Source organism: Rhineura floridana, chromosome 1, assembly GCF_030035675.1.
Source record: "Rhineura floridana isolate rRhiFlo1 chromosome 1, rRhiFlo1.hap2, whole genome shotgun sequence".
Taxonomy (NCBI): domain Eukaryota; kingdom Metazoa; phylum Chordata; class Lepidosauria; order Squamata; family Rhineuridae; genus Rhineura; species Rhineura floridana.
In genome coordinates, this window is record NC_084480.1 from 279981237 (window position 1) to 280003679 (window position 22443).

At 44.5% G+C, this 22443-nt stretch overlaps 1 protein-coding gene across 1 annotated transcript in view; it reads right to left on the reverse strand.

Annotated features, from left to right (window-relative positions):
* Positions 1-22231, reverse strand: part of MMP16 (matrix metallopeptidase 16) — a 278412-nt gene extending 256181 nt beyond the window's left edge. The window contains exon 1 of the mRNA XM_061602657.1: positions 21575-22231. Coding sequence (XP_061458641.1) covers positions 21575-21706 — 132 coding nt within the window. The 5' untranslated portion in view covers positions 21707-22231. The remainder of the gene's footprint in view (positions 1-21574) is intronic.
* Between the last annotated feature and the right edge of the window lie 212 nt (positions 22232-22443).

Sequence of the window (22443 nt, forward strand, 5' to 3'; positions counted from 1 at the left end):
TATTTGTTAAAATTGTTTTTAATTGTTTTTAATGATGTATTCTAAACTTTTGAACCCTACCCTCGTCACAACAGTGGGTAATAACAACAACAACTTGTTTTATTTTATTATTTGATTTATATCCCACTCTTCCTCCCAGCAGGAGCCCAGGGCGGCAAACAATAATAATAGTTCTACATTTAAAAGTGAATGGTACAATCGAATGAGAAATTCTCCTGCACAAGCTCCACTGACACGAATGCCCTTTCATTTCAGAAGGGTTGTGCTTGATGTCCTTCCTGTGAATTGCTTCCCAACTAATGACCTGTGAGTACAGGAAGAATTTTACACCAGATAGATCACACTGATTTTTGACTCTGCCTTTCCCAGGTTTTAAGTATTACTTGCATTAGTTCTAGAATACACCCCTTATTATAATGATGTCTGTGACCTGGTGCTTCACGTTTTCTGAAAATCCAGATATAAGGAACAGAAGTCTATGCAACTGCATCTTGTATTTAAAGTCTGATAACTTGCTTGTTCTCTCAGTTCCTATGTTCTTCTAAAAAGAGTCTCAAATAGTCTCCAACTTACACAGCTATTAGTTCTTATTAAAACTGATCAATTTATTAACTGATCAGGAGAGAAACATTTATCAAAAATTCAAGAGACAACAGATTTACTTAATTTTATTGTGGGCAATCTGAGTGCTGATTCTTCCTTAATGAAGCTCAAAACAGCTGAAGCCTTATCACTGTCCTCCACATACTGTATGCCAAAATCTCCAGAGAGTACCTTCCTTGCACTGATATATAGAAGAAGGGAAGATAGAGGATAAAGAGAAAGTTCTTTCTGCTTTGGAATCCTCCCTCCTCTTTACACAAAATTCTCAGAATCTGCTTACATGTGAAGGTAGAAGTTTGGATTACGTTCTCAGTATTCTTAGAGCAAAGAAGCGGTATTTCACTGGGATTACTCTGGGATTAGTGGTTTGGGGATAGCATCCTTCCAAATTGGTATAAATAATGTAAGAGAAGATGGAGAAGAGTCAAAGAATGAAGTCAGGTCAGAAACAAGTTACATATACAACACAAGTCCCATCTTCAGGCATTCAGAGTTAGGCTCTGCTGTAATGACTCAAACATATTGTGTCTGCCAAATTCAGGATAGATCTACAAACTTAGATTTGTTCCGGACTGCCCTGCACAACCCATCATCTGACGCACCACTCAACCATTCCTTAGTCCTTTTGTTATATTATTTTTCCTTCTTCCCTCAGCCCAGAACCTGTTTTGTCCTTAGCTGCTGTGTTGCACTGCTTCACTCTCTTATCACAACCGAGTAACCTAACTATGAAGAACACCAACTTTTCACATTGTGCCTAAAGGCTGGATCTCACAAACACTGTACAGCTTGCATGGCCAGGAACAGACAGACACTGCAATCCAGCACAGATTTTGCTCGGGGTAAGCCCCATTCAACACAGTTTATTTATTTTATTTCATTAAGCTTATAGACCGCCCCATAGCCGAAGCTCTCTGGGTGGTTCACAAGTTGCACTTATGTCCCCGTAAATATTCACAGAATCATGCTATGGACTAGGGATGGAGGGGGGATTCAATTCAGTTTGCACTTAAAGACAAACATACTGAATTTACACTTTCTGAAACAATATGTGAACATACGTGAACCATCCTTCAAAATTCTCACTTCTCTGAATTTTGCAATGCAGTTCTCTCATGTAATGTGTTAAAAATGCATATACTAGGGCAAAGAGCGTATTAAAATGCATATATTAGTTAAAGTAGCATACAAACATGCATTGCATTAGGCTAAATTGGTTTGCAAAAATACCTATATTAGGAGTGATGAATTTTCATGATGACTCTTTCAAAAAAAAAAAAATCCCAAGTGTGGAGAACTAAATTTAAGATTGGGAAAATGAGAAGCAGAGAAAGTGAAACTGACAGATTCACCATCCCTAATGCAAACCTTCCCACTTGACATAAGAACAGGGTGCACTGGACTTTTGAATAAATATGAAAGGGATTTGCTTTTGTTTTTGGCTCTGTGACAAACAGCAACATTTCAGTTTAAACATTTGCTTGTTTGACCTTATTTTCTCAAGACCAATAGTAAAACTATAGATGTTTCACAAATGCCCCCTTTTCACCTTATCCTACATGGCTTCAGAGCAGAAACCAAAAGTAACCTACCCTTAGCACTCTGGATATGTATCTAAGAAATCCAGTCTAGAAAACAGCTCAAAAGCAAATACCTTTTGAAAAAGTGGGCTTGCTTTTTCCCCTGAACAAGTGCACAATGGTTCAGACTTCTCAGTGGAATCGAACAGTAACATGTGATTTAGCTACACCACTACTGTAGCAGTCAAAGGAAAGAAATTATTCTATACATTAATAGCAATTCTTATGTCAAAGCTTTTTCTAAAGTCAATTGCAGACACCTCTCATTTGTGATAGGAGCAAGTCGATTTTCAGCAACACATCTTCTGCTCTGTAACCCTCTCAGACACCTTAAGAATGAAAAGGAGATTTTGAATCTCTGAAGGACCCATCTGTAAACGTGTTGGATTACACAGGAAGCTGGCTTATAGCAAGTCATGAGTCCCACAGTTCCAATAGGGTCTGGACTTAGGTGGCAGCATTTGACAGAGGAGGAAGTGGCAGCAGAGGGGACAGTGAGCTGGAGCCAACTGGGAAGGAGGAGGAAGACCCAGCCCCCTTGACTCAGGATGTTAGGGATAGGGCAATGAAGTCTCCAGCTGCCGCCCCTACCTCACCTCCAGAGCAGGGCTTCCCCGGGACCCAGTGACTCAGTGGGAGGGGTGGCAGAGCAGGAGGAGAAGCCTAGGAAGAAGATCGCTGTTCTGTCGCTAATGGTTCAAAGCCACCTCCATCAGCACTAACAGTTATAGCCTCCTCCCAGAAGTGCTTGCCTCTAAGCACAGTCTTCCTACGTGAGCAAGAGTCCTGCACATGAGCTCATCATGCTGAGCTCTTTTAAAGCTAGGCAGGAAGGGCATGGAGACGTGCTGGGGCATCTACATTGCTACCACCAAGTCTTGAACTCCAGACCCTTCTCTTAGACTCTTGATTTGCAACCCCAGTCTGAATTTTCCACTAAACCTGTATTGAGCTTTCCTGAATAAACCTCTCTCTGTTACTTGAAAGAAGAGTCTTGCCGTGGTGTTTTGGGATGAGAGCCAGGGCAAGTTAAACCATTGGGTTGAAATCTAATTCAGTATTGTCTGCACTGACTGGCAGTAGCTCTCTGGGGTTTCAGACAGGGGTCTTTCCCAGCTCTACATGGATATGCCAAGGAGTGAACCTGAACCTTCTGCATGCAAGGCCTGTGCTCTGTCTCTGAGTCACAGTCCTATCCAAACACACTGGGGAACACTTGACTATATGGATACAGGCCTGAAGAAATTAGATCAAAAAGGACCCATCTAATCACATCATCCATCACTAGAACTCAACGAAGGTCTGGAAAGAAACAAATAAATACTTTGGCATAAACATAGAAACAGCTACTTTACTTATTATGTAGTAACAGTTCTAAATGTTATTACTAGCATTAATACTAAATTTGTATTCTTTCCTAGGTGGGAATCCTTAAACACCCTCACCCATAAAAAAGATGCTTACAGTGAATGACAATAAGCAGCAGCATGGTGTGAATGGTTGCCAAGCAACCTAATAAGTGAAATAAACGTCCTCAAATAGCATATAACCTCCCTTTAAAAGATAAAGCTCTTAGTGCAATTAATTCTTGTCAGCTGTCCAAGGAACTATGTGTTATGGAGGCTGTACAGTAAATAAATAAATTACATATATATATATAGTGTAATTATTTGTTTTATTCCTAAATTAAAAAATCAAATGTCTACATTTCTGCAAAAAGACAGATGTGATGCACAACTACCTAATAGCAAATAGGAAATGCTTCCCTGTCCCTCTGCCCTTATAAACAGTATGGTGTGTCCAGGCTCAATGCAATGTAAGAGCTCTGTTCAGACACTCAAGACTTTGACATGGAGGAAGGCTTGGGTTCACAATGGTAGGCCCTACCTCCAACTTCTACACTTTTTTTTTTTTTGCAAACACAACCGCCGCATGTAGGAGACACATACTGGAACACCTTCCCTCCTGCTACATGGGAGGCATCACCTGTAGCTTGCATCGTTGCATCCTGAAGACTCCTATCTTCACTCAGATATTCCCCGCTTAGAAATGCTGGCTCACACAAACAATATTTTGACATTTGTTATCATTTGTATACAAATTGGACACTGGGCGGTGAGCACCTGGCGTTGCTGTCACTGCGGCTTACCAGGTGGAAGAGGAGCAAGGCGTGAGGGAGATCATTGATGTGCCTCAGCCCTCCCCTTCTCCCCCCCCCCAAGTAAATCACAGTATTGCCTCTCCTAGCACACCAGGTCCATTCTGCCATTTCTCCCCTGCCCACCACTCCTGCTCTTAAGAGATTCTGGTTAATAGTAAGTGGTCTGGAAATGTGTGTGTAACCCTCAGCTATTTCCCTTTCATTATAGAAAGGAGTTGTACTTCAAGTTGCTCATGCTCAGTGACTTTAAAAAAAAAAAAAGGCTTCTGAGTATCTTTTTCACTTCAGAGATCTTGCTGTGGAAATTAGACCCAGTTAAGTAAAACTGAATCTTAAACCTTGAACAGCTTGGGTTTAGCTAAAGTTATACATCGTAAGTTATAAAGAGGCATGATCACTTCAGTGTTTGTGTGGACAACAAACTTGTTTGCATTTTTGTCAAGGGTTTGTTTTTTTAAAAAAAATTGTTTCAGTCTTCTTTCTCCTTTCCCCCCCTCCCCAAATCTTTTTGTACCATGGCTGTGAGGGATGAGATAGACTCAAGTTTCTGCAACTTTATCACGGAATACATGAACCAAGAGTTCCTCTGGACAGCGACTGGATGAAACATGCCTTGTTACTGGTATTGAAAGAGGAGTCATTGAGTATTGGGACTTTGGGGGATTTTAAAACAACGAATACTATGTTATCTTGTGTCAGTCCTATTGTCTACTCCTACGTTAGGCCTTCTATCAGAACGCTGACGGGTAACTATCAATATGCTCACTTGGGTTAAACTGCCTCCAAGTCAGCTTCCATAATACTCCTTTTAGTTAGAATCCTAAGGAAAGGTAAGAAACAATTACACATGCACGAAGCCTCCTCACATGACTAGGTACCCGAAAAAATGTATACACAGCATGTGTGCATATACTGTGCATATACTGTGTTACGTCAATGTGTGGTTAAGTGGTTACAGTGCTGGACTAAGACCTGGGAGACCAGGGTTCAAATCCCCACTTAGCCATGAAGCTCACTGGGTGACCTTGGCCAATCACCATCTCTAAGCCTAACCTACCTCACAAGGTTGTTGTGGGAACAAAATGCGGAGGGGAGAACTGAGCTCCTTGGAAGAAAGGTGGGATATAAATATAATAATAATGTGTAAAAGTCAATGTGAGACCAACAGGCACAATTTCAACACCCCCTTCAACATTTAGGTAGCTACATGCTACCTGCTTAAACAGATCCTCAGGTTTCAGAATATGTGCAGAGTTCCTTGAAGAAGAGCAGTTCACACAGAGAGAGGGGGGGGGGAGGGGGAGAGGGAGAGGGAGAGTCTCTTTGGACTCCTGGTGAGATGTTTCCAGGAAGACAACGACTGAAAACAAAGGCTCACAGATTTATGGGAATGTGGGACCAGTTAAAGCCGGCCTCCTTTCTAAGATGTTGTTTGGCCCAACAGCAAAATAAGCCACATCTTTAAAGCCAGTGATCTCTGTGGTCAACCAGATAATTACTAAGAGGTTAGTTTGACCTCCCTAATTCACATTACAAAGGCCTAGCCAGTTCAGACCATTCAAGTCCTTATTTAGAAAGGCTTAACTGGAAGATGAATATTCATAGAAACTACAGTGGTTAGCAATCCATTCAAAGTTACCTGCAGGGGGTAAGAATCCCAGACACTCTAGGTGGCACTGTTGAGCTACATCTAAGCATAAATGTTCATCACAAAATCAAATTACTTGTCATGTGGAAACCTCACCAACTGAGTTGACCTACCATGTTCAACCAAAATCCAGTCCACAAGAGCAGCAGCCAAGACAATGCTACAACACCTGATTCTCCGAAGCAGGGCTAGGGAACCTGTGGCCCTCCAGGTAGTGGTGGACTACAATTCCCATCATCCCTAACCATTGAGGCTGATGGGTGTTGGAGTACAATAACTTCTGCACAGCCACAGGTTCCCCAGCCCTGCTCTAGAGCTACAAAGCAAGCATTGCTGTAGTGGGCCAGCCCCAAAGGAATGACACCAAAGAGGATTGGTGCCACCACCTTTCGGTTTTGGTTTTTTGGCTGGGACCATTTGCTTACAGATTTGTTGCCCCGTGTTAGGAAATGTGTCATCTCTGGGGTAAGAGACCTGTTGTGTGTGAACAGCAAGTTTGGGACAAAGTCAACTGACCTACTCAGGGTAACAGCCTGTAGTGGGGGTGGAAGAGAATCTTCCTTGTTGAGAGCTGGGGGGGAGAGAGAAAAGTGATTGCAATTGTGTCTGTGCTGCAGTTTGTATGGGTAATTGTTGAGTGATGTGTGTGTTGTGGTCGCTTGTTAATGAGAGTGGTTTAGTGGAACTGGTTGGCAAGGGTTGGGTTGTGATAAATCGGGGGGAGTTAATCAGAGGGTTCCACTGGAGTGATTATGGGCAGAGGGATATGTATTTGGGGGAGTGGAGAGACAGGTTTCCTGTTCAAGAGAGATCATTTACATCCCCCTTGGATGTCCCTCCGCTGGCTCTTAGGTATCAGGTTGCTCATCTGGTCTGACAGAGCTGCTATGTAATGCCAGATTGGTATATAGTAAGACCTTAATCATCCACAATTATATTATGGATGAAGGAGCCAACCTGGCATTCATCCAAGAAACCTGGGTGGGTGAACTAGGTGGACTGGATCTGACCCAGCTTTGCCCACTCAGGTATACAGTGCTGCACCAATAGAGACTAGGGGGGCAGGAATATATTGCTAGGGTCTATAGGGTTGCCATCTCCCTCACCAGGAGATATCTCTGTCTGGGTGCTGGCTTAGAAGGCCTGCATCTGGTGATGTCCCATAGACAGACCAGGGATTCCGCTGGTGTGCCACACACCCTGCTGCTCAGCAGTCTCCCTGACCAAGCTGAGGCAAGTCTCAGACTGGGTGCTAAAAGAAACCAGGATAGAGTTCCTTCGAAGTTCCCTTGTCTGTGGGGCAGTGGCAACCATGGGGTGGTATCAAGTTGTCACAAAGAGCAGGGCATACCCTTAATTTAGTCATTTGCCCCTAGTGGTGAGGAGGATAGTCCGAGGATGAAGATCAAATTACCCCTTTGTCATAATCAGACTTACTACGGCAAATCCATCCTACAGGTTCATCCCAGAGACTAATGGAATCCAGTGGATTACTGAATGTTCTGGACAATTTTCTAGTAAATAGAGCTGGCAATTCTGCTGAGGCCTTTGTCTTGCCCTCTGGTACTCCAGGGAGCTTTGGACAATTAAACAGGCCACATGATGGCTAGAGCATGAATGGTGCAAGATCTGCTGCAAAGTTGACTGAACATGAGTTACAGCACATCGTCATGTCTACCATGCAGCAGTGTGGGCAGCAAAAAAGGTCTACTTTTCAGTAGAAACACTTGAGACTTTCTAGAGATCCTCTTAGAATCTTTTGCTAGGCACTTGGAAGACAAATACACTCACCTCCTCTACATTTAGATGCTGTTGCTATACCACATCCTATAGTGGTGTTCAATGCTGATCTGGAATCAGTTTTGGTTGATGCAGCCTAATGACATGGACAAGCTGCTCAAAAATACACAGCCAACCATTTATTCTTTCAATCCCTGCCCCTTATGGCCAATAAAAGCTGGCCAAGGGAGGACGTGTTGACCAGGTAGATTATCTGGAGCGAGATGCCACCAGCATGCCAATATGTCCAGCTCTACTTCTCTGTACCAGATTTCTCTGAAGCAGGTAAGGCCATGCAAGTCTTAAATCAGTGCCCAGAATCAATGGAGGGCTGGATGAGAACCAATAAACTGAAGTAAAGACCTGTCAAGACCAAGGCTTTGAGGGTGAGCAGTTCCCAGGTCCAGGAGATAGACAACTTGCCTTCTCTAGATGGAGACTGCACTCCTCCTGAAGGATCAGATTCATCACTTGGGAGTGTTCCTGAATCCATCTTTGTCATTAGAGCCCTAAATAGTCTCAGTGACCCAGAGCAACTGTTCCAGAACAAGGATAGCTTCGTCACGGTGGTCCATGTATTGATGTCAAGGCTGGATTATGTATTGATGTCAAGGCTGGATTACTGCAATATGCTCTCTATGGGGCTGACCTTAAGGCTGGTCTGGAATCTACAGCTGATGCAAAATGCTGTGGCTTGGCTGCTGTTAGGACTTACCTACCACCAGAATGTAACATCTCTGTTAAATGACCTACACTGGCTGCAAATTAGCTACCGAATGAAGTTTAAGGTCTTACTACTGGTGTATAAAGCCCTAAACAGCCTAGGCTATGTTAACCCAAGAGACTGCCTTTTCCCATATCATCCTGCTCAAATCTTCAGGTCATCAAGTCAGGCCCTCTTGTGACTGCCATACACCCCAGAAGTTTGTTTTACAACTACCCAGACCAGACCTTTTAGTACTGTGGCGCCCATGCTTCAGAAGACACTCTGCCTGGAAATTAGGGTGCAACCAACAGTTTGTTCTTTTAGGCATCTCCTTAAGACTTTTTTTTAATTCAACGAAGCTTTCTCAGGCTAGCATTGTTAGATATTGTTCCTGTTAGGTTTAGAGATGTATTTAATGTATTTTTACTGTTTTAATGTTGTATTCATTTCTTTCTCTTTTTGTACACATTCAACAATATTTTCAAATGGTGGGTGGTTTATAAATTCTTTAAATAAATAAATAAAATTAAATAAAACCACCACCACATTTTTGTGTATAACCATCCTCAAGTTTAGACAAAAGCAACCAGAGACAACTTCAGAATATTCATCAGTCTATATAATGCTGTGCTCCACCTTCACAAACTCAACAACAGAGTCCTGCAAAGCACATCAGGAAAGCAGAGCTTCCTAGCACGGGCACTGACCTTTCAGATAGTTTCAAATAAAACTGACGGAGGGAGGCATAAATCTTAAGGCAGTTAAAGTAGCATGCCAACAGTGAGAAGAGAATAATTTGCAATATTGAACCCAGCATGTTGTTGTGTAAGATGTGTAAGATGACCAAAACAAAAAAAATTTAAGGGAAGTATATTTAAAAAATAGTTCATCAGTATCTTCCCAGAAATGATTAAATATACTATACTCATCTGAAAGTGTACCAAGAATCAGAAACTTAGTGTTTTGGATTCCAAACCTTCTTAATCCCATGAGGGCACAACCCAGGTAAAGCAAGGAGTGTTTTGGGAATAGCAGTTTTTCTTTGCCTTCTTCAGAACAACGGGTTCCACTGAGTAAAAAATGGCACATAACTCTGGCAGGAGCTAACTATACCAATGAAGGGGAAAGATCCATTATATATTGTGTCAAAACCTTTCCCATGAGCCAGGGTTGGGGAACCTTTTTCAGCCTGAAGGCCACATTCCCTTCTGTACAACCTTCTGGTGTCCACTTGCCAGTGGTGGGCAGGGCCAATGGCAAAAGGGGGCAAAGCAACAAATGTGAATTTTACCTTTGGACAGTAAGCTAGATTGCACACACACTCCTCTCTATCCTCCATACAAGCAAGGAAGAAGCATGCTCAGTGTTCAAGGACAAATTCCAGCCTGGCAAAAACATTGATGGTTCAATGAGGGTTCAAAAAAGGGCTAATGAGAGATGTGATGTGGGACTGTGTGTGGCTTGGGGGGGGAGTCCTGAGAGGCAGATAGAGACCTGAAGGCCCCTGGGCCAGGGGTACCCCATCCCTGCCTTAAGCCCTGGAAGACAGTTGCTACAACTGTGCAACCACGAGTTATGGAGGCCAACTGTTGGTCACCAACCCACTTGTTGAAAAGAGGTCCTGTGTGTGTTACCTATGAGGGCATCACAGTAGTTACTAGCACAGGCTCCTTTTAGAGAGGAGGGGAAATGGCGGCAACTGTCCCAGGTTTCATGCATGGAAGTAGCCACATCCAGTACTGATAAACATAAGAACATAAGAAGAGCCTGCTGGATCAGGCCAGTGGCCCATCTAGTCCAGTATCCTGTTCTCACAGTGGCCAACCAGGTGCCTGGGGGAAGCCCGCAAGCAGGACCTGAGTGCAAGAACACTCTCCCCTTCTGAGCCTTCCGGCAACTGGTTTTCAGAAACATGCTGCCTCTGACTAGGGTGGCACAGCACAGCCATCATAATAAATAAATAATAAATTTAATTTCTGTGTCGCCTATCTGGCCAAAGGCCACTCTAGGCGACGTACAAAACAGTTAAAACACAATGAGATAAAATACAATAATACAATAAAAACAGTATGAGAACAATACAGCAGCAACAATATTAAAACAGGGTAGGAGGCATTTCAGTCACAGTAATTAACCCTCCCCGGAGATCCCAAAGGCCTGTTGAAAGAGCCAGGTCTTTAAGGCTTTACGGAATACATTTAGGGAAGAGGCGTGCCGGAGATCTTGTGGGAGGGAGTTCCAAAGAGTGGGGGCCGCCACTGAGAATGCCCTCTCTCTTGTACCCGCCAATCTAGCTGTTTTTGTCGGCGGGATTGAGAGAAGGTCTTGAGTGGCTGATCTTGTCGGGCGGCATAATTGGTGGCGTTGAAGGCGCTCCGCAAGATAAACTGGGCTGAGACCGTATAGGGATTTAAAGGTTAATACCAACACCTTGAATTGGGCCCGGAAAACAACTGGAAGCCAGTGTAGATCGAACAACACTGGTGTGATGTGATCCCGGCGGCAACTATTTGTAAGTAGTCGAGCCGCCGCATTTTGTATAAGTTGTAATTTCTGGACCGTTTTCAAGGGTAACCCCACGTAGAGCGCATTACAGTAATCCAAACGAGAGGTGACCAGGGCGTGTACTACCAGGGGGAGCTGATGAGCAGGAAGGTAGGGTTGCAGCCTACATATGAGGTGTAGTTGATACCAGGCTGCCCGGCTCACCGCCGAAATCTGAGCCTCCATGGACAGCCTGGAGTCAAGTACAACCCCAAGGCTGTGGACCTGGTCCTTCAGGGGTAAACTCACCCCACTGAATTTCAGGTCAACATCTCCCAACCTTCTTTTGTCCCCCACAAGTAGCACCTCGGTCTTATTGGGGTTCAGCTTCAGCTTGTTCCTTCCCATCCATCCACTCACGGATTCCAGGCACTTGGACAAGGTCTCCACAGCCAACTCTGGTGAAGATTTAAATGAAAGATAGAGCTGAGTGTCATCTGCATATTGGTGACACTGCAGCCCAAATCTCCTGATGATTGTCCCCAGTGGCTTCATATAAATATTAAATAGCATGGGAGAGAGGATAGAGCCCTGTGGCACACCACAATTGCGAGGCCAAGGGTCTGAAACCTCCTCCCCCAATGCTACTTGTTGGTACCTATCGGAGAGAAAGGAACGGAACCACTGTAATACAGTGCCTCCAATTCCCAATCCCTCCAGGCGATGTAAAAGGATACTGTGGTCGACAGTATCAAAAGCCGCTGAGAGATCGAGGAGGACAAGAAAGGTGAATTCTCCCCTATCTAATGCCCTCCTCAAATCATCTACCAGAGCGACCAAGGCTGTTTCAGTTCCGTGACCAGTCCTGAAACCCGATTGGTATGGATCCAAGTAATCGGTTTCATCCAAGTGTGTTGACAACTGGTTGGCCACCACTCGCTCAATGACCTTGCCCAAAAATGGTAGGTTCAAAATTGGGCGGAAGTTACTGAAAACTTGGGGATCCAAGGAGGGCTTCTTCAGGATGGGCTTTACAATTGCCTCCTTGAAGGCTGATGGCATCACACCCTCTTTCAAGGAAGCGTTTACCACCGCCTTGATCCCCTCGCCCAATTTCTCTCTGCAGCTCATAAGGAGCCACGATGGGCAAGGATCAGTTAGACAAGTGGTAGGCTTCACAGATGAAAGCACCTTGTCCACATCCTCAGAAGGGAGAAGCTGAAACCGATCCCAACTTACCGGCATGCAACTGGCCAACTCTGGTTCATCCACTGTATCCACGGCGCACGGGATCGAGCTCCGTAAGTGTTCGATTTTATCAGCGAAGTGCTTTGCTAATATATCACAGGAGGCCTTTGACTGTTCCAAGGGTTCCTGAGCAACTGGACCGACCAGGCTTCGGACCACCTGGAACAGCCTCCTGGGACAGCACTCCGCAGACGCAATAGAGGCAGCAAAGAAAGCCTTCTTTCCTGCCTTTATTGCCACTTGGTAGGCAGCTACTGCTGCTCTAACCTGTGTCCGGACATCTTCGGAGCGAGATTTCCGCCACCGGCGCTCTAGTCGTCTCACCTCCTGTCTCAAACTACGCAACCGCGGTGTATACCATGGTGCTAGCTGAGTTCTATTCAGGGGGAGAGGACGTTTTGGAGCCACCCGGTCTAATGCCCTGGTGATCCCATCATTCCACTCCTTCACCAGGGTTTCGACCGGGCGACCTTCAGCAGGTTCTAATTCCCCTAGCGCAGTCAGGAATCCATCTGGATCCATCAGGCGCCTGGGGCGGACCATTCTAATAGGTCCTTCACCCCTGCGGAGGGGGCATGGCATCGAGAAGTCCATGTTTACCAGGTAGTGATCTGACCATGACACAGGGGTGGAATGAACCACTCCCAACTTCAGACCACTTCTCTCCTCTCCCAGGACAAACACAAGGTCAAGAGCATGACCGGCTACATGGGTGGGCTCAGTATTACTAAGGTGCACCTCCCAGGAAGCCATGGTTTCCAGGAAATCCCGAGGGGCTCCAGTGAGAGTGGCCTCGGCATGCACGTTAAAGTCACGCAGCACTAACAATTCTGGGGACAATGCCCGTACAGCCGAGACCACCTCCAGCACCTCGGCCAGGGAGTCTGCTGTGCAGCGGGGTGGGCGGTACACCAGCAGGATCCCTAAACTGCCCTTCGGGCCCAACCTCCAGTACATACAATCAACAAATTGAGTCCTATGGAGAGGAGGTCTGGCAAAAACCAAGGACTCTCGGTAGATGACTGCCACGCCCCCTCCCCGCCTTCCTACCCTCGGCTGCTAGTAGCCATTGATAGCCCTGTCCATCCAAGCTGCTGGCCATTACTGCATCTTGTGGGAGCAAATTCCATAGTTTAACTATGCGCTGAGTAAAGAAGTACTTCCTTTTGTCTGTCCTGAATCTTCCAACATTCAGCTTCTTTGAATGTCCACGAGTTCTAGTATTATGAGAGAGGGAGAAAAACTTTTCTCTATCCACTTTCTCAATGCCATGCATAATTTTATACACTTCTATCTTGTCTCCTCTGACCTGCCTTTTCTCTAAACTAAAAAGCCCCAAATGCTGCAACCTTTCCTCGTAAGGGAGTCGCTCCATCCCCTTGATCATTCTGGTTGCCTTCTTCTGAACCTTTTCCAACTCTATAATATCCTTTTTGAGATGAGGCGACTAGAACTGTACACAGTATTCCAAATGCGGCCGCACCATAGATTTATACAACGGCATGATGATATCGACTGTTTTATTTTCAATACCTTTCCTAATTATCGCTAGCATGGAATTTGCCTTTTTCACAGCTGCCGCACACTGGGTCGACATTTTCATCGTGCTGTCCACTACAACCCCGAGGTCTCTCTCCTGGTCGGTCACCGCCAGTTCAGACCCCATGAGCATATACGTGAAATGAAGATTTTTTGCTCCAATATGCATAATTTTACACTTGTTTATATTGAATTGCATTTGCCATTTTTCCGCCCATTCACTCAGTTTGGAGAGGTCTTTTTGGAGCTCTTCGCAATCCCTTTTTGTTTTAACAACCCTGAACAATATGCTTCAACTTGAAAAGAGAGATGAACATTCAGTCTCCATTGCCTCTCACACTAAAAAGGTTCTGAACTAGGCTGCCATAGTGCATGTCATCTTGGCTGCACAGCTTCCCCCCTCAGTGCTCTGGCTTAGATGATCATTTAAGACTTCATAAAAATGAATCCATGAATAACTACTGGGGCCAAACATTCATCCTTTAACCCCCTCCTCTTTACCTGGCTTATTTTTTTTAGTCGTTAACTTACATTAAACCAGGAGTTCTCCAGGTCAGATATAACTGGTAAACCTGGTTTAATACAAGCCAGGGTCTTCATGATGAACCACAATCAGAGAAGGGGAGAGGTAAACCATGGGCTATGAGTCCTTGAGTGATTGTTTGAATAGACAATTGATGAGTAATGGGGGGGAGGTTATTTGGTGGTACACCTGGCACAATAAAAAAACAGAAGAGTGCTTATATAATTAATAAATAGGATATTCAATATACCCATCAGAATTATCCAGTGGTCAATAAAAATGCTTACATCATGCTTTTGTTGTTGAAGGTTCCATTATTTTATATTTAGTTTATCTATATTCATATAAACAAATATCATTATGAAATGGGCATCATTAGGAGATGTCTAGCCCCATCCACCGACTTCCACCAAATGGTGCTTCATAGTCAGTTATTAAAACAAATTAAAGTTATTTATGAATCCTTTCATATTTCCAAAAGAACAGAAGACACTAACAAGCTTGTTTTACAGTAATTTAGTCAGTTACTAGTGTCAGACAACCTTAACTACATCTGGGATGGGGAGATTTGAGAGCCCAATCAACAAGAATGACTGATTCAGAGCAAGAGTCAAGAAACCATTTTCAATCATTTCAACCAATCCCTCAAGTCAAGAATAAGTGCCAGTCATGGTCACAGTTCCTTCTACCGGGCACAACCACAATCTCAGGGTGGAGTTTATGTACATGAGTAATATGAAAACAATTGACTATTATTGGACTCTAAAATGTATACAAACTGGGATATTCACTTTTTATTTAGAATTTCTGGGGTAGTCTTTAATAAGTTCTCATTAGGATACTTTAGCACTCAGCTTCTAATTTTTTTTAAAAAAAAGTCATTGAAAAGTGAAAAATGAGGAAAGGGCATCATTAACTCAATTTATCCATATGTACCACTAATAGAAACAGTTGTTCAAGCACACACAGCCCACTCCTTTGCACATTTACTTGGAATTAAGTCCCATTTAATTCCATGAGACTTATTTCCAGTTAAGAGTGCTTAAACCGACTTAAATTAGAAAAAAGTTCAATTTTAAAAGAAGCAGATTATTTCTAAGTAAATATGCTTAAGGATCAGGATGTTAAACAGAGAGCGCTAGAAAGGTCATGTGTAACAATTCAGTTTCAGTGGACCATTAATTGTGAAAGTCTGCTAGCAGTAAAAAAAAAACCAAAGGTTTTCAGCTGCTGTTTGTTACAGGGAAGAAAATTCTACATTTTTGACAGCATTTCTCAGAGGCTTTGGTTCCACTGTGTAATGTTCCATAATAAGCAATTAAACTGCCACAATTATTAAAAGGGGAAATTTAAACTCACTCAAGGAACTGCTTATAGGAAAGCAGAGCTTGCTTTGAAAATCTCCCTGGATTGTTCTCAACTAAGTATTTATCAATGATGTATATACAAGACAGAATAGAAATAGCATTGGGAAAGAAAGCTCCCAGTCCTAACATATGAAGACCCTGCTGGCTCAGGCCAATGGCCCATCTAGTCCACCATCCATGTTTAATTGGAAATAAGTTCCATTCATTACACAAAAAATTAAAGGTGTGAACTCACAGTTATCTACTGGATTTTCAGTTATTACCGACTCCTAGAGAAGTCAACACCAGCACAGCCAATTCTGATGATATGGATTCAAGAGAATTCTAGAAAATTTTGACGTTCATGGAAACAGGATTTCATGCGATGAAATGGGAAGCAAACAGCTGACTTCTGAATAGCAACTCACCTGATCACCTATGGTGAGCAGGAATTGACTCTAGCAATCAGTTTTATGGTTTTTTGTTGTTTCAAAAATAAATAAGATAATGTGACAGATTGGCTAGTAATTTTTGTATATATATATTTTTCAAGGCTCTGGAATTAAACAAAACTTCCAGTATTTTTAGCCAAGACACTGGCTGAGAGACCATAGGTGTAAGTGCTGCTCTGCTGGCAGAGAAGAGATATAATGGTCAGATGACTCTTACATCACTGTAAGGGACACACACACAGCTGCAGAAAGGTCCACCAGCACATTTCACTGAAGAAGTCAGTGGAAAATGGGATGTGGCAAAGGTGGCCATGGCCATACCACATCCAAAGCCCTTTGTTTTCCTGACATGCCCACAAAAGTGGCACAACTCCCATTGTAGTCAATGGAAGGTATGGGAGAAAAAAACAAAACTTGATATGGCAGCTCCTCTACCAGCAGATCTCTTCTCCCACGGCTGGGAGAAGAGTAGTATTATTCTGCCCATGTTCCTAAAGCCACTTATTCATGATTAGGGATTACAAGCAAGTCTACAGAAGAACATGAAATACTGATCTATTGACACTGCTATCCAAATCATAATGTCCACGCATATGTTTCACAGCACTGCAATTTGTTATTAAGGCCATATTCCATGCAGGTTAACACAACACACTCCCTGTCACCTACCACGCTCAGAGCACATTGTGCAGCAATGCTGGGGCCATGTATGAATCGGCTTACCCTTTTTCCTTTTAGAATAACGAGGTACTTCCCTTCTCATGAAAGATAGCTAGAAAAACATGAGCCTTCTGCCCTTTTAATAACCTTCCTTCCTCAGCCTGGCTATTATGCTACTGTTGGAGAGTGATCTGGCTCCCAATGGTTTGGCTGGCATCAGTCATCCCATCCCACTTCTTGCTTGGAGTAACATTGCTTGCCTGGCTTCCTAATATGAAAGTCACTGCTGATAATTGAAAGGAAGAGGTGGCGGACAAGTTGGCATGGTGCAGGCACAGGGAGCCAATCCAACACTCCTGCCACTGTGCCCGCACCACACCAATCTTCCCCCTGCTTCTCCCCACCGACTCTCAATTACTGGCAGCAATCTCTATATTAGGAAGCCACCTGACCCCACTTGCTGCTACCGCTTACTAGTAAATCTCATGCTACATTTAATTACTTTTAACATTGTGGTAATACTCTCGATTTTCTTTGTGGCAACAGACTAATGCCATCTATCTTGTGAAATTGAATCTCATGCCGTTTCAACTACATTCAGGCCCAATAAGAGAACATAGCCAAGTGGAGCAAACATCCAGAGATGACTTGATTCTTCACAGTGGTGTTAACCATCCATTCCACCAACCACATCATGACAACGATTATTCAAGACCTACAAATCAGTTTCAGAAGCCTGCTCTAGTTACACATGTAGTTATGCACGCAAACCAGACCCTCATTTATTTCGGCAAAAGCAGACTTCTGCACATAATCAAAGGAACACATGGATCTAATGCTCTTAAATAAATGGTGCAACATTTGTGGGCATGCAAGAACATGTACATTAATTAGTTTATCACTTGAAATACTGAATTGTGGTCAAGGCCAAGACCGTTAAGCCTGTACACCAAGTCCTGATCCTCCACAGAGCTGGTGACTCTGCTTAAGAGATTTTGCATTGTCTATTCTGCATCCTTCTTCAATGGATAACTGTACAACAATGTGACCACAAAAACTGCAGCTATCGTTACATCCACATCATTCAAGACTGCCTCCTTAATAGGTCTCAACAATTATTTTATGTTGTTGAATATGGACATTTTAAGTGTTCTCTCCTGCCAAAACTTGAATCTAACTCCAAGAAGACCCACAAGGATCTAGAACACAATACCAAATACTGGCTTACAATATTAAAAACATGTGATGGAAACCAAAACAATACAGCCATTTCCAGAAAGGAAAATACAAGTTTGGAAATCTCTTGTTAAAACAAAATAACTTTTTGTAGTTCTACATAAGTCTACTCAGAAGTCACACTGAGTTCAATGGAGTTTAATCCCACGTTAGTATGGAATTGCAGCCTAACAGTCGTATCCAATGACAGTCCTAATCATAGTAAACCCATTCAATTAATGGACATGACTAACTTAGGATCATCAACTTCAATCAGTCTACTCTGAGTAAACGTTGGTTGGATATAACACTGTTTAAAACACATATCCTCCATAAATCATGTTTATATGTGCAACAGGTGTCCTGTATATAGCCCTCCTTTTAGTGTTTTTAATGCTAAAAAATGGTCAAACCGCAATATAAGTCATTCAAATCCACGCCAAAATGGCCATTGCGAAATTAAATTCTGTTTTCCATGCTACCAACAGCCCGTTCAGCACACCCATAGCAGCCCCCTCACTTCTGTGTTTATTTAAATTGCTCCTGGAACAGAATTTGCTGTACTCAAGTAGGGATGGCTTCTCAGTGATTTATTGCCCTGTGTAAGTGTTTTATGGGTCCAATGCTGACACAGAGAAATCCATGGCACAGAGTCACCAGAACGCTGCCAAGTCCTTAGCCTCACGTTCCCTCTGCATTGTGGTCACGACTGCTCAGTTTTTACAACAAATGGCACTTGAAAAGCTCTCAGCCTTACTCAAAGATAAATGGAAATTAATTTTCTTTCAGCCTGGTAGCAGAGCCTATGCTGATTTCAAGGAGGCAGAAAAAGATAAGGTAGGACCACTACCGTTTGCTCTAACAAAGAGATTATTCCAAGACCAGAAAAATCCCAGCCACCTGCTCCCCAGGTAAGCCAATTTCGTGTCCTGGCATCGAGGAATGTGACATTGCTTGCCTGGCTTCCTGGACAGCCACCTATCAGGTATGCTTTAATTTGGATTCCTGTATTGAGTACGGAGTTGGACTCGATGTCCTTATAGCCCCCTTCCAACTCTATGATTCTATGAAATATCTTCCTGTGCCTGGACTGTTCTACCTTAGAGTTTGCAGCAACCCACAAACATTTTAGAACAAAAGCAGCGGTGCCTACTGGGGTGGAGGACAGAGCAGCTAGTGGTAGGCAGAGCCAGAGTAACAGTAAGCAGAGTAACAATAAGCAGAGGAAGTCCTAAATACCTATCCTGTCCACACCTCACTTTTCAGATGGCCAGATGCAAAAGAGGACAAGGCTTCGTTGTGCAACAAAGCCAAAGTACCCAAACTCTGATTTTTACATGCACGCACCCCCAGTTATTCACTGGCTCTGGAACCAGCACTGTGAAACATCCTAATAATATGAGGAAGGGGAAAAACTAAACCCACTTCCCCAACTCTTCTGCATTAATCAGTCTTGCCCTGGACTTCACTGGTTCCCCTCCCCCACTTTCCCCCTCTTGTTACTACTGGCCTCTTCCTAGATTCCTAATGGGGACTAAACTATCCTTTCTCTCCTCGTGTCCTAGCACCATCTGCTGCTGGCCTGTATCCTGCAGAGCAGGCGGCTGGCACCGCAACTCCCTGTGGCAGGAAGAAATGCTTCTGGAGTTGGAAATGCTACCTTATTCCCTACATGGTGGCATTATCTAAGCACAACAGAACTGGGTGGCTTCTTCCCCTCCCCCCCCCTTGGTGCTCTGCTTCACTTCTCATTGGGAGAATGAGAGTAAGGAGGAGGACAGCCAAGAGCAGAATGAGTTTGGGCTGACTGGCTCTTCTCCCATAGTCAACTTTAAGAGCCATGATCACAGTTAAGCCAAAACATGCCAGGCACTGTAGAAGACACTTCATTTCTGTTCCAGAGAGTTTACAGCCTAGCCCTCTGATGACACATTTGGGGAAAATGATTGGCAATGCAGGGTGATAGGAAGAGAGGCACTGGGTGTGAAGAAGCCAAGATGGCAGGAAAGCCAATCACTATAGCCCAGAAAAAACAGAATCAAGTGACCAAGTTTGGCAAGTGGAGGAAAGTCAGACACAATTATCCTCAGCAGAGAAAGACAAATTAGGGAAGATCAGATGGTGGATTTAAAAAGAAAAAAAGATTTTTTACAGAAATGGTGAGGATGAGTCTTGTATGGTCAGACCAAGGAAAGTTTCCTTGTTGCTAAAAGGAGAGATCCAGAGAAAGGTTTGTAATTCTGAGGGCAAAAAGATTGGGAGTTTGTGTGAAAGAAAGTATCACCTGTGCACAAGTAAGAGAAACCTTGGAGTTGAAGACACAGTGGGGTCAAAAAAGGACTGAGTTGCAGGTGTGTAGTAAGCAAAACTGACAGACTCTGATACAGGAATGGGAGTCATTATGGTTGTGTGGTCTCTTTCAACTTCTGAACCAGGAACAGTAGGTGAGCAAGATGAAAAGCAGCTGTTAGTAAAGATGGTGACATAAGAGAGAAAGAAAAACTGACAGAGGAAGGCAGACACACATTACAGCAAGATGTACAGAGGAAAATACAAAAGGGGGGGTTGCAGCACACTTAACAACCAACCACACTTAGGCTGCAGTTGTATACACACTTAACTGGAAGCCTCACTGAACTCAATGGGGCTGACTTCCGAGTAGCCATGCACAGGATTGTGTTATTAATAAGGGGATCACGAACACGCAATAGAATGAAAGAATTCTGTGATAGCAGAGAACCTGAAATAACTAAATCTTACAGTGAGACGGAGGCTGCAACTCTACATTTACCTAGGAGTAAGTCCTGCTGAACTCAATGGGGCTTACCCCTGAATAGACATGTACAGGACTGTGCTGTAAAATCCTGATCCAGTGTAAAGCCTAGCCCAAAGATCTTGGACTAACAACTGGGAGCAGCCTAGCTGAACTCTAGCAATGAACCCTGAAGCAGATCCTATCAGGATGCTGTTCATCTTCTCACATTTTAAAGAACTTCACAAAGTTTCTCTCCAACTCCTAACTCGCCCCCATTCCGAGCGTTTGCAATTGCCAGAGGGCATATCCCTTTGGTCCACTTTCAGCAGCCCCACTTGCAAAAGTCCACGGGGACACTTTGAGGTGATAAAAGCAACCCTGCTCTAGACTATTTTCTCTCCTCCACCACCTTTAAAACAAACAAACCACCACCCTGATCTTTTGTCTTAGCGATATAAAGTCCTGACTTCCCTTCAGCCTCCCTCCAGTTTCGTCTCTCTAACCTCCCACTGGTCATGTATGGATGCGTGCGTGTTTAGACCCTTTCATATCCCCACCCGCCTCAGTACGGAAAAAAAAGGGAAGCACTCTCAGGGCACAATAGTGAATATCCAGCGCCCAAGCATCGTGGCTTTCCGCCTCCCGGCATAAGCGGACCATGAGGCAAAGAGACTTTGACGGGAAACTCTCCGGGTTGCAGGAAGGAAAAGCGTCCTGGCTGCTCTCTCAGAAGCAGCTGCTGGGTAGGTTTGGGATTCCCCCCTCCCTTTCTCTCTTTTTTTTTACACACTGAATCAATGTAAGAAATAACCCAGAAAAGAAAAAGGGGGGGAAAGAAATACACCCAAACACACCACACGCAGCCTCGATCTTACCTCTACATTGAAATACTGCTCCGCTCTGCACCCAGCCGCACATAAAATCCCAAGCAAGGCTTGCAAGAAAAACACCCTGGAATGATGCACGAAATCCCCCCGGCTTGCAGTGCTGAAGGCGAGTAAGATCATAGTGAACTGTGCTTCAATGGAGAAGGGAGAGACAAGAGGAGCGAGAGCGGGGTTCCCCCTCCCCTTGCCGCTGTCCTTTCCCCCCCCTTCCTTCCTTCCTTCCTTCCTTCTCCCTCTCCCCTTTCGAGGACCCAAACAAAAACAGAGCACGCACACTCGATTTTTAAAGGGGAGAGGAGGGGGAGGAGGGAAATTCCCCCAATGTGGTTGAGGAACAGCCTAATGCAGGTTCACCTCCAGGAAGGGAGGGAAAGGAGGGGGGAGCGAGAACAGACACTTCACTCCAGGACGCGGGGCGGCGCGGGCATTGAGTTCGGTCAGCTCTTCTTCATCCTCATCGCTTGTCCCGTAAGGGAGGGGACGTGGCGGCGTCCAACTACAGCGGCGGCTCCTGCAAGGCGCCTCGTTCGCGCAGCAACCGCCGCCGCCGCCGCCGCCGCCGCCTCCTCCTCCAGCCCCTCCTTCCGCTCGCCAAGGCCTCGGCTGCCGGGCCGCCCGTCCTCCGCTCTCCAGCCTGTGCTTATGCCTCTGCGCTCTCCCCCTCCACTCCAGAATGTTCATCCGTAATCTACATAACTCCTCCCTTCGAGGCAGCCTCCTCGCGTGTAGCTGAAAGGAGGCCGCCCTGACAGGCTCCTCCTGGAATCGCGAGGAAAGAGGGGAGCGGTCGCCGTCGCCTGCGGGGAGTTCGGTCTCTTCGCTCCAGCCAAGTCAAGCTCTGGCCGACGGGGGAAAGG